The sequence below is a fragment of the Colius striatus genome, chromosome Z, assembly GCF_028858725.1.
Source record: "Colius striatus isolate bColStr4 chromosome Z, bColStr4.1.hap1, whole genome shotgun sequence".
Lineage (NCBI taxonomy): Eukaryota > Metazoa > Chordata > Aves > Coliiformes > Coliidae > Colius > Colius striatus.
This window is the reverse complement of record NC_084790.1, coordinates 61191254-61207052: the sequence shown is the minus strand read 5'-3', so window position 1 is coordinate 61207052 and position 15799 is coordinate 61191254. Positions and strand designations below refer to the sequence as shown.

General features: G+C 35.5%; 1 protein-coding gene across 2 annotated transcripts in view; it reads left to right on the top strand.

Annotated features, from left to right (window-relative positions):
- The window catches only part of PCSK5 (proprotein convertase subtilisin/kexin type 5), a 260750-nt gene that overhangs the window by 11112 nt on the left and 233839 nt on the right, over positions 1 to 15799 (top strand). For both annotated transcript variants that reach the window (XM_062017429.1, XM_062017431.1), the window contains exon 2: positions 11502 to 11606. In XM_062017429.1, coding sequence (XP_061873413.1) covers positions 11502 to 11606 — 105 coding nt within the window. The remainder of the gene's footprint in view (positions 1 to 11501; positions 11607 to 15799) is intronic.

Sequence of the window (15799 nt, the reverse complement as noted above, 5' to 3'; positions counted from 1 at the left end):
TAAAAAAGTTAGATGCTTATTGAGTATGGTAGGCTCTAGCGAGCCAAGCATGAATGAACAGCAATGGCAGGGCTTTGGGCTGAGAAAGTTCTCCTAGCCCTCTTGGAAATGAATAGCACCACTTCCCTGCAGGAATGGACTGCAGCATAAGCTTTGTTTTCTTTTGAGCAACGAAGCCTCATCCTTCACGAGAAGCAATAGTTTTATCAGTTGGAAGTAGAGCCCATTTAGACACCTGAACAGTGGTTTTACAGGTCAGATTAGCTTTTTCCAATTTTAAAGAAAAACACTTCTCTCGTTGGACCTCAAAGAGAGTTTATGAAATTCATCTCAGCACATTATCCAGTTGCAGTTTGTAAAAGCCTCAACAGCCATTTACTATGAATATTGGAAATGCATTTGCAAGAACCCCAGTTTTAGTGGAAAGTCTGACAGACCAGATGTGTCCCATCACCACCACATAAGAACTCCAGCCCTAGCTAGCATTACAGTATTAACTGTGATACTGTTTTCAGTTTTCCTCTTGAAAGATTCCCTTTTGCTCCACTGAAGGCCAAATCATTCCCCTTCTCAACTTGAAAGCACATAATTAGTAGGATTTTATTCACACCTATTTGAAGTACAGGGTGATTTCCAGAGAGGGTGTGTATGATAATATCTGGGATTTCCTTGACATTCTTGACACATGCCCATCTCTGCATTACTGTCGTTAACTTCTTTCTAGTTGTCTGATCAAGTGATACCTTTGATTTGTCTCAGAGACAAATTCAATGAATGGGCTCCTTCCAGTAATTCTTAAAACAGTGCATGATGATCATGGCTAGCTGACAAATTGCAAAGCCATTGCCTGGGAAAAATTATAACTAAAATTAAACAAGGTTGTTGAGCCCCGTGCTCTAGAAGAGCTAACCACTCCATCATCTAAAGAGGCTCTGGACTGTGTTGACATCACAGGTCTTTACCAATAAATAGTTCTACCATTGCAACAGACTACTCTTTTAGAAGTTTTCTTGTAGATAAATACCATTTCTATCTTGCAAAATTTGACTAATTTCCAATTCATGCCTGGCAACTACAAATATTAATCTGACATGCTTAACTAGATGGTGAGCTATTCCATTGGTGACTGGAATCAGTGTTGACTTGCTTTTCCAATCATGTAGGACTCATTTGACATGAAAACAAATGTTTCAAAATGAAAATGCAAATGTACATATAAAGAAGACTATATGTTTTTATCCAAATCATTGCTTTCATTCTAACTGTGGATTTTCCCTATTTCAGTACTTTGGTATTACGTGTTTAATATCAAAGTATTAAACAAATATATTGTAGAAACATTACTTTTTTTCCCCAGGAAAATCTGCTTTCAGGTACTGACTCAGCCCTCAGGTTGTAAGATTCTGATCTCCAAAGACCAGAAGAAATACTCTTTAAATGTGTGAACCGGACAGTGTGTGAAAGCTGTGACTTCATTGGTTTTTCTAAATTTTGATATTTCACCACCAATTGGGTATCAGGTCTCATTGACTTTTCTCTGTTGTTTGGAGTAATTTAGAAACTGGTAGAACCTACACATTCAGAACTGGTGGAACCTACACATTCAGATGCTGATTTATTAAAAAAATATAGGCCTTGATTAGTTTTGGATTAAAGAAAAATAGTTTCTTAAAAAGTGCTGATTACAGCTCCCATTAAATACAGTGGAAGATCCCACTGATTACAGTGAAAGCTGAATTGAGCCTTAATTGCTCTTCTGGCATTATGGAAGTTGGTAGAGATGGACAGATCTGAATATATCTGAATGCTACATAATACAATCATTTTGGGGATTATTGTTTGGTTTCATTTGCTTATTTACTTGCATTTTCTTTATATATGTCTTTAAATCATGTAAAAAAAAAGGCGTGGTTTTTTTTTTCATGCTATTATACTTTTGAAAATATAATATCCCCTCCAGAAAGTGTTACTTTATATGAATACTTGTTGCTTAAGGTGTCTTACCAAAATCAATGAGATTACATGTGTGGAAACTGCTTATATAAAGAACGACTACTGGCAAACCTTACTTTTAAATAAAAAACGTATAAACTTTTTTACAGCTCTAACATAAATCAAATAAGATAGGTGAATGTATCAGCATCAAACCTGATTTGCATGCTTTTCTGTATTTGGTTAAGCTTGTAGAGCGTGGAAGATAACCAGACTTTGGTACAGTACAAGGTTGAGGACGTATGATCTAGGTTCACCGTAAAAGAGCATTTCATTTAGTACCTACACACACCACATAGATGAACTTAACTCCATCCTAAATATTCCCGTGACTCTATTACTCTCCAGTAAATTATATTGGTGAAAGAGGAGGAAATTGCTTAAATCAAGTCTCATGAGAAAGTCAGTTAAATGAAAACATTGTATTTACTGTGACCAATAAGAGCTGAATTCAGATTTGTAAGACAAAGTACAGCGTGAAAAGGTTTATTACTGGCAATATAAATGTTCCCTGGAAACAGTATGACTACTGTAGGCCACTGCATTAGTCATTTTGAATGTTATAAACTCTCTTGCTATTAATGTGCTTAAGTGTTTTATATTGACATTTAAATAACTGGATAGAGATAGAACAGTATATCTGACTTGGTGCCCAGTTCTTAACTCTTTTATTCATATAAGTAAACCTATTACATTTGATTGCCCTTGATTTATGCCTCTTAAATTCCATTAGCTTCAACAGAGTTATTTCTGATTTACAGTTTTGTAAATGAGAAAAGACTTGATCCCACAGGGACTGGGTAGGTGTTTACGTGTTCCAGAGACAGGGACAATAGCTATTAAGTATTTAATGATCAAGAATTAAAAGGAAATTAATATGAATATTCTTTGCTGTGAAACTTCTATTGCTTTATATTTTAAAAAAGAAAACTTTTCTCTTTTTACTGTTTGCATGATTGAAATAACAGTATCAGAACTTTGTCAAATGTCATTCTTATGTTTTCTTATAATTACATGTCAGAGAGTACAGCTTACAAAGAAACAACATCCTTAGAGTCTGAGGTAGCTAATGTGTAGAATATGGCAGTTCTGCTTGCAACTTTAATAAACATTCATGATACTCCATGAGTATCTTATCTTTGTTCTTTTTACATTTGTTCTGTGATGCAACATGAAATAGAACTGGATGTCAATAAAATAGTGACAAAGCTCATTTAAGTTAATGCAGTGTATCATTTGTATATTTTAAATTATAGCATAGTGAGTTAAGAAGGGGGAACAAAAGATTTCAGAAGTCAGTGGCAATTTACTTGACACCTCAGAATGTTAAAGGTATTTGTTTCCTATTCAAAGGCTTCATCTGGGGGGCTGTTTACTGAAACAAACATTAGCATATCTCTGACAGCTTCTTTGAGGATACAAACAGCATTTGTTATGGTTTAAACATGCAATGCGTGACCACTGTGTTGAAGCCACAGTGAAGCCTCAGTGAAGCCACAATTACACAGAATATTATGGGCAGAGGCTAGGATTTTTTCATACAGCAGAAAATAAATACTTTGTTGCATTCATTTTTACTTGCAGAAATAAGGTGATGACTCATTTGGCTTCACAAAAAAAGGAGCATGAACTACAAGTTTACATTGAACTGCTTTCTATATTGAATAGAAACAATAGAAAAGATTAATGGGAATCGAGGTAGTAATTGATTTCCTTTTGAGAACTTTGGAAGTGTAATATTGCCCTGGAACGGCAAACCCTGGGACAGCCTTGCATTGCTTTATTTGATAGGGATAGGAACTTGCCAATTGCTATGATACCTTCATAGGTGAAGCTCACAGTGTCACTGGGGTTGCCAATTATTAATGCCCATCATTGTACTTGAATTTACTTGACAGATGTGGAAATGGCTTCCTTTGGTATCTCCCAACAGCTTTTAAGCTTTTATATCTGTTGGAAGACCAAACAGTACACTTCATACAAAAACCTACCCTCCTCCCAGTAATTAAGGAATCTGTGTTCTTTAATTATTAGCTACTTTTGTGAACATTGTTCTAATAGTGACAACTAGTTTATCAGTCCTAGAGAGCCGGTGATCAAAATTCTTCCTTAATGGCTTTAAAATAAAGATTTCTAAAGTACTATAGTGAGATTTCCTTCAATGTAGTGTTTGAACAGTTAACATACTATCCAGATATCCTTCACTTCTCACATTAATTCTTAACTTCATTGAGGGCATAATTTTATGTATTTGTCTCAAGAGAAGTCATACCACATAGCGAGTGTTCAGAGAGTACCAATATGCACAGCACAGGTCTGATTCAAGGAGGGTTGCCAGCTCATGTCCTCCAATAAAGACTGATTGATGCATGTTCTTCTCAGAGCTGCAGAAGAGAAAGGTATGGGCTAGGCTGAGGCTCTGCTTATGTCGTAAGTTTTGGAAGGAATATGTATGTCTCATGTGATCTGTGGCACAATTCTCTTCACTGATCAGACATCAAAACATCATTTTCACCTGGTCTTTATTCAGGCAGCTTTCCCTTTTTTTGGCTTTATTTGCCTTAAGAGTAGCTTGAGGATTTCTTTTTTTATGATTTGGCTTAAGCATTCTTTTTTTTTCTTACACTTTTAGAAGTAGCATTGTTTTTCATTACGTGTGATCAAAGTGTATTTTTATTTTAAAGAAAATCAGCTAACTTCTCCCTCCTTTCACAACTCAGTAAGGCAGGAAGATCTTCATTCCACTATCTATGGGATTTACATGAATATGTAGTAAAATATATAATAACAGGATTGTTCATTCTGTATAGAAGGATAGATTAAATGAATAAGTCTTAGTGTGATTTAGCATGTATTAGAATAAAGCTATGATACAGTTCTAATTTATGTGTTGCTAATAGCTAAATTCATACTAACTCCCAAGACCTGTGAGTTCTTTTATGATTTTCCTATTCTTCTACAGATAGCCATACTAAAACTTAGTTGTGTAGCATGACAAATCATTTAGGGTTTTAATGAAGAAAAACAGTTTATGTTGCTATTTTGTTATTATTTTTTAATCTTTTTTTCCAAGTAATTTCACATGTTAGATAAGGTTACCAAGAGGGCACTAAAGCACTGGAATCTCAACAGGCAGATCTTCATTTGGCAATATTTTAAAACATACAGCTGTACAAAGTAACCTAAGTGCAAGAGGAATAATCTAGGAAGCTTTTTCCAATTTACTTGAACTTTCTAAAAGTTACAGGCCAATTATCAGTCTCAGGGTAAACTTATTTTGTGTTATATTGCTAAGTATATTGTACAATACATTTAGAATTTTAGAGAAGTAAAATTTTTGAATTCTGAAAATACTTTAGACTAAATCTAAATAGGAATTTAGAATTCTACATTTAATTTTAGTTTTTAATTTTAAATTAATTACAGTTTAGAGACTGTTATTTTTAGATTATATAATGAAATGCATTAAAAGCCTTGAAAAGAAAACCTATTAGAAAAAGTGTTTTTGTAGAAGTAATCCAAAATGAAATATGCTAACTCATGTAAAGAACTTCTCATGCAAATGGAAATGTTCCTTTTTATGTTCTTTTTAGTCTGCATTTTTACTTAGTTTAGCTGCAGTAATATTTTCTGAGAACTGCAAAGCTTCCTAATGTATATATATATAAATTAAAATTAATGTTAAAATTTATGACATGACTTTGGGAAAAATCTCAACTTTGACTCTGAATTAGAATATTAAGGATTATAATTGACTGCAGGATAGCCTTAGGTTTTTTGTCTTACTAACAAAAGCACATGAAAAATTAGAAGACTTGTAAGTTTGTTTATTTTTCCAGTGAGTTAATGTGCCACTTTTATTTTTTAAAGCAAAATACAGCAGCATGTAAGCAGCAGCAGTGAAATAACCTGAAAGAACATAATGCAGAACTACTTTATTTTAATGGCTCTGTTATTCATTTTTGACATCAACTGTTTAAAAAGCCAAATCATAACTTTCTGAGCTCAAAGTAAATGTGGGCACAAAATTTGTTAATCAAATAGCTGAAACACAAAGGAAAAACACAAAAGAATTCTGGGCTAGTTCAGTACACTGAGAACGTTTTTCTCCCCATTTAAACAGAAGGAGCGAGAATGTCAAGGGTGAAGTGTTAGCGTGCTGCTACTGTGTGAAGAGATACAACCTGATTTATTTTTGTGAAAATCGTGATGTTTCTGCTGTAATAGCCATGTAATTTAATTTATCTGCCTGTTTTGAGATTTTGTTTGTTTTTCATATGCAAGGGGTTTGGAAGAGAATCTCCTTTTTCTGTCTCAGTTGTCTTTTCCTCCAGGACAAATATTTAACAAACTAAGCAAGACCTCTTAATTCCAATATAGGGTTTTTTTTCCATCTAGGAGAACTGGATGATCTTTCAAGAAGAAGACATGCATTTAATTAAGATCAAGCCCAACTTGTTTAGGGTGTCACTATTCAACACTCCAGACATATCAGTTCCCTTTAAAGCAAACCTAAAGAAAAGGAATGTGACAGAAGCAAAGATATGAACTGGCAAGTTGGGCACATACAGAGATGTTTTCGCAACTTTGACTGTAGAATTTCTGTTTGCTAGTTCAGCTTAAAATAGAGCTGAGGACTGGGTTACTTGGCCATTTGAGCATAGAAGGAATTCAAGTTTTCAAAGTAGTCTGGGTTGCATCTGAGATGATAATTTGCATTCATATCCATATCGCCTTGCTTCTGCTGTTGACTCAAATTCTTAGTTAAGTTTGTTAAGTCAGTTAGTTAAGTTTGGGCATGACGAAGTGCACTTTTTCCCCCCACCTGGTAGATATTTCTGTAACATACCGTTTCAGAACCTCTGTAATACAGGGACTAAACATCATTATTTCTGTCATTTAGACTGGTCATCAGAGCAGTGTTATCTTGCTAGTGACGCTCAAGACCATAGTGTTCAGTAGTGCTGGTGTGATTTTGGGTTTTTTTTTTGAGATTGTCTGCCTGTGGTAATCCAAGAAAGCATTTTAACTCGTGCAGGGTAGTGTAGGATATCAGCCCAACAGGGAACTAGCAGAGAGCTTAAATATTTAGATAGAGGTGTCTACTGAGGGGTTGGAAATTGGAACTTTATGCTGAGGAAGGTCTGGAGGGCCTGTGCGTCTCTCTCCTAAATATTTCATAAACTAGTCTTTGTGAGAGCTGCACATTGTCCAAAACTGAAAGTGGTCCAATTTTTCACTTCACTGCAATGTGCCATATGTGGACAAACCTTGCTGTTATTTATTGTGAATGACAGAAAAAAAAAAAACCTAATGAAAAAACTTCTGATTAGAGAGTATTGTTGCAGATGAGTCATTGAAGTATTAGATCACTTGAAGTAAACACTGTCAAAAGTGTTAGCAAAAGTGATTTCAATCTGAGTTTGTAAAAGGTGACTTTAAGACATTTATGGCAAAGTTCACACTAATACTTAGTATAGGGGAGAAATATTCAAGGGGAAATGGTATCGGGATTGTTGCAAAGTGATTTGTATAGATGTTGGAAACAAAAGATTAGAGGAGACTCTCCTGTTGACTCATGAGGTTAATTTGAGTAGGTCGGTGAACAACTAACAGCCTCTGCAGAGCTTTCGTGCCCTTAAACACTGAAATGAGAACTCTGGTTTTAAGTTGTTTAATACTTTCTAATTCTGGAGGAACACAAGAAGGAAAGGAAATGGCAGCTTTCTGTAGTGTTAATGAATCTATCTTCAGCTGTGTATAACAAGGAGTCACCAGGGATTAGAATTAAGGGCTGTAGGCTCACTTCTGTCATGTTCATTAAAGAGTGGTCAAAGGAACATATGCAGTATTGTAATGTGTGTCAACATATGATACTGTTAAAACACTCTCTAAGTTGGCTTCACTGGTATTTAATGTGAGGAAGAAATCTCTAGTAATACCAAAGCGTTCTGTTTCAACCTTTTCAGAATGAGATATTTTAATTTTTGTTCTGAAATATAATTTTCAATGTACTTTATATAATGTGACAATATTTGGAGTACAGTTGAAGAGATTTTTGTCAAAATGGGATTATGATAGTAAACCTTAAAAACTTTCTTTATCTCTCTGTTCTTGGTATTTCCTTCTGACAAGGACCTTAGCAATTTGACAGTTTAATGGTTTGTGTTCCAGGTGTGCACAGAGTGAGCAGATATGTGCTCCTGTGGCTCTTCTAATGCTTTACAGAGTCCAGAACCAGATTAGGACCTGAACTGCCTTGTTTTCTCAATTCATGTAGGACCAAAGTCATTAAAGACTGGAGAAACAGCAACCCATGCAATATATCCACCAATTCACTAACTCAACAGCATGTTTTCCATTCAGCCCACTAAGAGACATGTACTTTGCAGCCAGATGTCTAAGTGATTCTCCTCTTAAAAACAAGATTATTTATTAGATAAAAACCTGTTGGGAAGGCATCTCTTGGATTCCTTCGCAGTAGCTTGAATGACTTCCTGGCTCATGTTCAGCTGCATGGAAGATTCAGTTGTAGTTTCAGAGCTTAGTTGCATATGTCAGTTTGATGGTCATATACATACATAGATATATTTCAATACAGAGATATATATGTATATATATGTATATTTAACAGACAGCTTTAGCATTTGTATTTCCTTACGGAGTTTATGAGAACATAATGCAGAGGTAGATTAATTAATTCAGTAATTATATCCTAAATTATCTTGATATTGTCTCAAGACTATAAAATTTGATGTGGAAGAAATTTTTGCAGGAACAAGCCTAGAAAGTTTGTCTCTTATTTCATGTTATGTTTAAAATTCAATCATTTTCTCAACTTTAAATAAAAAATAAGACTTTGGATGCAGTGGATTCCACTATGATATTGTAGGACTTCCAGGATTTATTTCATCCTTGAATAAATGCAGTATAGTATTATTAAAATGAATGTCTATATCTATTTAAAATGTTCAGTGATGAATGTTGCTTCTGAAGAGAGTAAATCTCTCCTACCCACACCATCCACTCTTCTTGCGTTTTGCCAGGCATTTCCTTAGGAATGTTTCTCTGTTTCTTTTTAAAGAAATCAATTCCTCCAAGTCACAAAGGAGATTACAAAGATTTCCCAAAGATAAAACAGTTAAATTGCCATCAGTCTCTAAGATGGTTAGCTCTGCAGTCTGGTGTTTCTGTCTTTGCATTGCTTTTTGTTTGAGAGTGCCACTAAGACCTGGTAGTTAAAAGTATAAAAAATAATTTAACAAGAACATCCATAATGATAAGTTTTATTGTTCTATATTTCCATGGTTTAACTATTCTCCAAGTGGTCTGTGGATGTGGAAGGTCTACGTAAATTCCCATTACAAGAAAAGAGGGCAATAAAATTTTTAATAACACTGGTGTTACCTTCCTATGAGAGGCACTAGCAGTTGGTGAATATGAATTAAATTTCACTTAGAAGATTTGGAATTCTTTTATATTTCATTGACAGTTATGAACTAATGCTGTAGATCTAACCATTTTAATTATTAGTAATAATAATTGTTATTATCTGAAAACTGATGGTGTCTGGAAGACACAGCATTACAATTACCACACTTAATTCTAAGGGCTTAAGTCTGACTCCTCAGCCCGAGATCTCAGAGAGGGTACAGCTGTCAAGTATTACATAGGCACAGGTTGTCCCCCTTTGGCTAGAAGGTAGAGCGTGCAGATCCCTCCGTTCTCTTCTATGAGTGGCTAATGCTGCTGAACTATATGACCTCCAGGAGTGTGATTAGATTGGCTCCCAAATTTGCTTTTTTTGGATGTCCTCAGAGGGGTCAGCTAGAGTTTATATATAGTAATTAAATAAAACACATAACATCCTCAAACTAGTGCAAGATGCAGAGAATTGGGTGATATTGAGATCTGTGTAGACCAAAACAAGATGGATGTTTGTATTCCCTAAAGTATGACCTTTCTATTTATGCATTCCAGCCTTTTCACCAGCTTTATTGCCTTGCCCAAGACACACTCAAGGGTCTTTATGCCCTTTTCAAATTGGAGGCCCAGAGCAGCACACTTCACTGGAAGAGAGGCCACCCAAACAAACACCTCTGCTGACCAGCTGCTTCTGCCATGTTTGATGCTCCTCAGGGTGTGAGTTGTCCTCCCGGCTGCCCGGGCACGCGGCAGACTCCTGGGGAGCCTCATGGCAGCAACACCCCCAGATCCCTTTCTGCAGGGCTTCTCTCCAGCCACTCCTCTCCCAGTATATATTTGTAGTTGGCATTACTTCTTCCTTGATGCAGAATCCAACATTTCAACCTGTTCATGCCATTGATGATTGCTCAATACTCTATCTAGTGTCTTCCTACTCTACTCTTATATGTTCTCAATATTTTTATTTTCTAATATTCTGAAAGCATATCCTTGCTAATTTTTAGTGGCTTATTTCCTGTTCTCTTTGAACCTTTACTGTAACTCCCAAGTTTCCTACATGTATATTCTTACAGATGCAAATTCAGATTTCTTTTTTTTAAAGATTGGAGTTCTCGAGTGTTGCTCCATCCTCTCTGTGATTTCATTCAGATTTTTTTGTAAAACCAAGCTTGTTTTCTGAGGTCACTTTGAGTTTCTACCTAAAATGACAGTCAGCTAAGTTGTCCATTTTTCACTCATCATTAAGGAGTTTTTAACTAAATTATTGAATTTTTTACAAGATTTCCAGGGCAATAGAATGTCAAATTCCAAATGAGTTGGAGACATTCACTCTAAAGACAAAGACGCTGAATGTTTATAGGTGCATGAAATTAAACTTTCAATTTATAAATGTTTAGGTATTAATGACTCTGGAAAGGAAAATTTCTTCGTCAAACTATGAAAACTCTCTTAGTATTTATATTGCTACTGTGCACCAGTGAGATTAATAAGAAGCATTTTTATTTTACTGTTGTGAAATTTGCAATTTTGTTTGATTTTGTAGTTCAGTCTAGTCTTTATCCTATGAAGTTACCACTTCCATCTTTCTCCTACTTTCTATCTCATATTTGGCAGAAAGAGAAGCCTGTTCCTGTTGTACAGTTTAATGCTGTGAATGCCCTTTTTATAATTTAATTATATAAATAACCAAATGTAGTGCATTTTACAGTAAATTTCCTAAAGCAAACTAGATGAAATGCTTTTTAATAACCATCTAGCCTTTTGATGATTTCTGTACTTGCCGTTTGAAGACAGTTTGGATATAGATTGATACAGAATTACTTAAAGTACTGCATATAAATGAAACATTAAAAAGGTAGATGCAGCCAGCCTAAGCAGCTCAATTATAATATTTGGTTATGCAGTTACTGCCTCAAGGACTCTCCATCCATTTCATATCATATGTCCTTCTTTTGAAAGATGATCAGGAGGCTCAAGTAACATTTCAACACACAGGAAATTGCATAATTTATGGACTTTTGGAAACGAAAAACGGGTTTCATAAATTAAATCTCCCTCTCTTGTTTTCTCCTTTCCCCTTACAGATTGGAACACTAAAGGATTACTACCACTTCTACCATAGTAAAACGATTAAAAGGTCAGTTCTCTCAAGTAGAGGTACCCACAGCTTCATTTCAATGGAACCAAAGGTAAGAAAATCCACGTATGTGTCTGACGCAAAAGCCTTTGCATTTTTTATATGAAATGTCAGACCAGGGGACATTCACCTGAATGGCATATAGCATTACAAGTACTGACACACTATCTGTTTGCAGAGGTTCTGCTTCTCATTAAAACAAAGTGAAGACAATACTATGCTATTAAGTATGTGCTATTCTTGGAACTTGAGGTCCAGCATTATTCATGGCGGAGTACAGGAATATTTTTAATGCACTAATGCACAAGCTATACATCTCTTCAAAAGCACATGTGTATCGCTGTTGTCTGCATATCTCCTTCTGTAAATCAACCAGCTTTCAGAGTGAAGACGAGCAATGTGGGATAGTATGACATTCAGAAGAAATTTTTTCTTGCTTTTTTCTGGTCATTTTCTGGACTTGGTGTATGAGGGGTTAGAATGGTATTTTCTGTGGTCCTTTGATAGTTCCTACAGATACTAATTTTAAGACCTGTTTGAAAAATGCTGTCATGTCATTGAAGTATCTACTACAATAAGTAACTTAAACCTAATTACTTATTTACAGTTAACTATAACGTGTCTTATGTTTGCACCGAATAAACAGTTCTGGTTTAGTCCTTTAATTTCAGTGATTAGTAGCATGATCATTAACTGTAGGATTGGATTTCCTCTGATTTTCTTTCAGAAAGGAAATTTGGAGAATGTCCTATTAGCTTTTTTTAATGTTGTTCATACAACCCACTCTTGACAACAAACTCCCAAGTCCCTGGAGTTTTTCAATGGTGATAAGAAAGTCAAGCTCTTTTTAAGTCCTTGGGTGATGACTGTTGTCTGTGAAGGATTTATCAGGTTTTACTTGACAAATAATTTGAGAAGTAGAAGTTATCTGTAAAAGATAGTTTGAATGCTGTAGATGTAGAGTGTACATGCTGAGAATCATACAGGAATACTTCTGCATTCTGAAAAGCAATATTTAAGGCTGAAGTTACTGTTGTGGGTTGGACAAACCTAAGGAAGCACACACAAAGCATCTTCACCCCAGTGCTGATAGGGCTAAATTGCTTAACTCTTTATTTCTTTCAGAGCACTAGCACCTCAGCTGTGCAGAATATTTTGATGATTAGTATGATCAGAGCACAAATCTCTGTGTTGAGACCTACCACCCACCTTTCAAACAACAGGCACTTAGAAGAGGTGATACTGCAAAAGGAAAGGAAAGTATACACTGATGTATATGCACAGAGGTAGAGTGATTTACCCAGCATCCAGATACCACTTTTATACCTCTGTCACCCAGCCCAAACCACTGTGGTCTGAATTGTGAGAGTCTCTAAGACAGAGCACAGCAGAAAATCACAGCCAGCATTTATTTTCAAGTGCTTTCCATGTTACACCAGTTAGGTCTTGTCTCCAATCTGTGCTGCTGCTGGTACAGAATTTCTGAATCATTGTTAAATATCACTTTAATATTGAGAACCTCTACGAAGGATCGTGCAAGATACTCAGCCTTGTTAATGACACTGTACCCCACGAAAAGCCAATTGTCTGGTACCTAAATCTGGCCAAAGTTTTTGTGATTGGCTTTATGAGTACTCCACTAAGCCCATGCTTGAGAATTCTTATGTGACTGCAAACATGTCAATATATGAACACGTATTTGTAGAATAAAGGCCAGTTTGTCCTCAGTGTGTGTAATAATAGATTACTAAATCAGACTGGAAATGAAATCGTGTTATATGTGCTAGACCTTTTAAAAAACCGAAGGGTTTAATCTTAAATAAGGCACATTGCACGACTGTGAGATTTGAAAGGACTAGTACTGTATGCTGTTGTGTTTATGAATGTGACTGTATTTAATGCCAATATTTGCGGGAGATTAAATTATATGGCATATGTATTTGTGAACAAAGGAACGCCGAGGTTTCTTTACTTTCCCAATCGATTAATTGGGGTTTTCTTACCGCTTAAATTTGTCTCTGTAACATGCACACACAATTAACTTGATCTGTGCATGCTTCAGATGTAGATCACTGATTTTGCTCTTTATGAAATTTTAAATTACAGCATTTTTATTCACTGGTAATTCATTATGTAAATGATCTGCATACAATAGAAGGATTGTTTTGAAATTTAATATTTTTAAACTACTTGTGTGGATAGTGTTTGATTTCCCCTTGTAAATACAGAGGGAAAGATATATAGGTGATACAAAATCTTACTGTTGTGAATTTCAATTAATGAATTGCTATGAAGACTTTTGGCTTGATTTTTTTCTTCTGGAAAAGTCTCTTGACACTGTTATAAACAGTATGAATAGCTCCAACAGGGAACATGAACTGCAGACATATGGATTACACATTGTGACAATTTTCTCATCATTAACTAAACATTACTCTGAGTTTAGATGAAAAGATAAAGCATATGCAGCTTAACACAATTTTGTTCATTGTTATCCACATCCGTGCTTAGCAATAGCACCTCTTGTCATTTTAGCTATAGAACAGATACTTTTAGGAAGAGGTGCCCAAATGAGCCTTTAATGTCCTTAACATAGATTGCCATGTAGAAAATTTGAAACATGGCTGTATCCACAGCATCTCTTCTAGGCCTGTGTATGTTTCCTATATGTTGACAGGAAAAACAAAGAAGTGAGAGAAATTTGTGGATTCAAAGCAGAGATTAGTACTGTGCATCAAAGCTAACACTGAATGGAAGGTTTCTGGTCTTTCCAGTTGATGTGCTACTTGTGGTTGGCTTTTGGCAGAAGTCAATGAAAACAGCACCCTACCATGAATTGAAACAACCTTTTTAGTGCCATAGAGTTTGCTCAGCAAAATTACTTTGGTGATGCTACAATGCATGAAACAGTGGGTGAAGGAGAGAAGATAAAGTGGGAAGATGGAAGGAATTAGTCCAAAACTGAAAGACATCACAAAGATCTATTTCAACAATTAAACAGCTGAGTTTACTGTAGGCCCTCTATTAAAACCAGACTATTAGTGCACTTCTAGGGATGGGAATAAAGAGCAGTGGTGAAATGAAGAGTCATCAAGTAGGAAAACTTACAAAGAGTGATTACAATGATGCAAGTAAGAATTTACATCATACAAAGCGTAAGAAAAATCAGGTGGAGCTTTTCTGTCACTGAAAAGATTGCAGTTCCAATGAAATATCAGAGTTGAAGTGCCTATGCATGTCAAGTCATACATAGAAGTTAAATGGACAGTGTAGATGAGAAAGCTGTCTTTTTATGGAATCATATAAAAGAATCATAGAACTTTTTATATAGGGAAAACTTTTATACTGAACTGGAATAAAGATGAAGTGAAGAGTCTATAGTGAAGGCCTGTGGTAATGAAATTTGTGACTCATATGGTGAGGAATATCCCACAGAATCAAGTAGCATAAATGACAAAGCAGTAATCTTAGAAGAACACAATTCTTAAGGTAATAAAAGGCAACTTTAAGATTGGTAATATATTCAAATTGATATACATATGAAAAAAAATACATAAAGTTTGTTCCATTTTGCTTATTATGTGCTTTGTATCACAATGAAGATGTGAAAAAGATATGCGGCCCACAGCAATGCTCAAAAATGTAAAAGTAATAATTCATCTTCCTATAAAGTTTCCTACATTTACTAATGGACAAAACATTTTACAGCATTAGTATTTGTTTATCAATATCAACTAAGATGATATGTCATATTTAAAAAAAATTTTATTAATTTCAGATAGGCTTTCTTGGGGTTTGGACTCCTGGTCTGGTTCACTCATCTTTTAGAAGCGGAAAGATTTCCAGTCTTGCTTCCACTGAAAGGAAAGCTACCGTAAGATGTAAAGCTACCTAATGAAAACTACCTAAAGTAGAGAAGTAAAGCTACAGAAAATTCTCCTATGAAGACAGGCTGTGAAGCTGGGGTGGAAAACAGAAGGCTCTGGGGTGACTGTTCAGCAGCCTTCAAGTACCTAATGGAGGCCTACAAAAAAGCTGGAGACTTTTTACAGGAAAAGAAGTAACCCTTTTAAACTGAAAGAACACTGCGAAGGTGTTGAGAGACTGACACAGATTGCCCAGAGAGGCTGTGGCTGCCCCATCCCTGGCCGTGTTCACAACCAGCTTGGATGAGGCTTTGGTCTAGTGGGAGATGTCTCAGCCTGTGCCAGGTGGGGTGAAACTTAGATGCTCTTTAGGATCCCC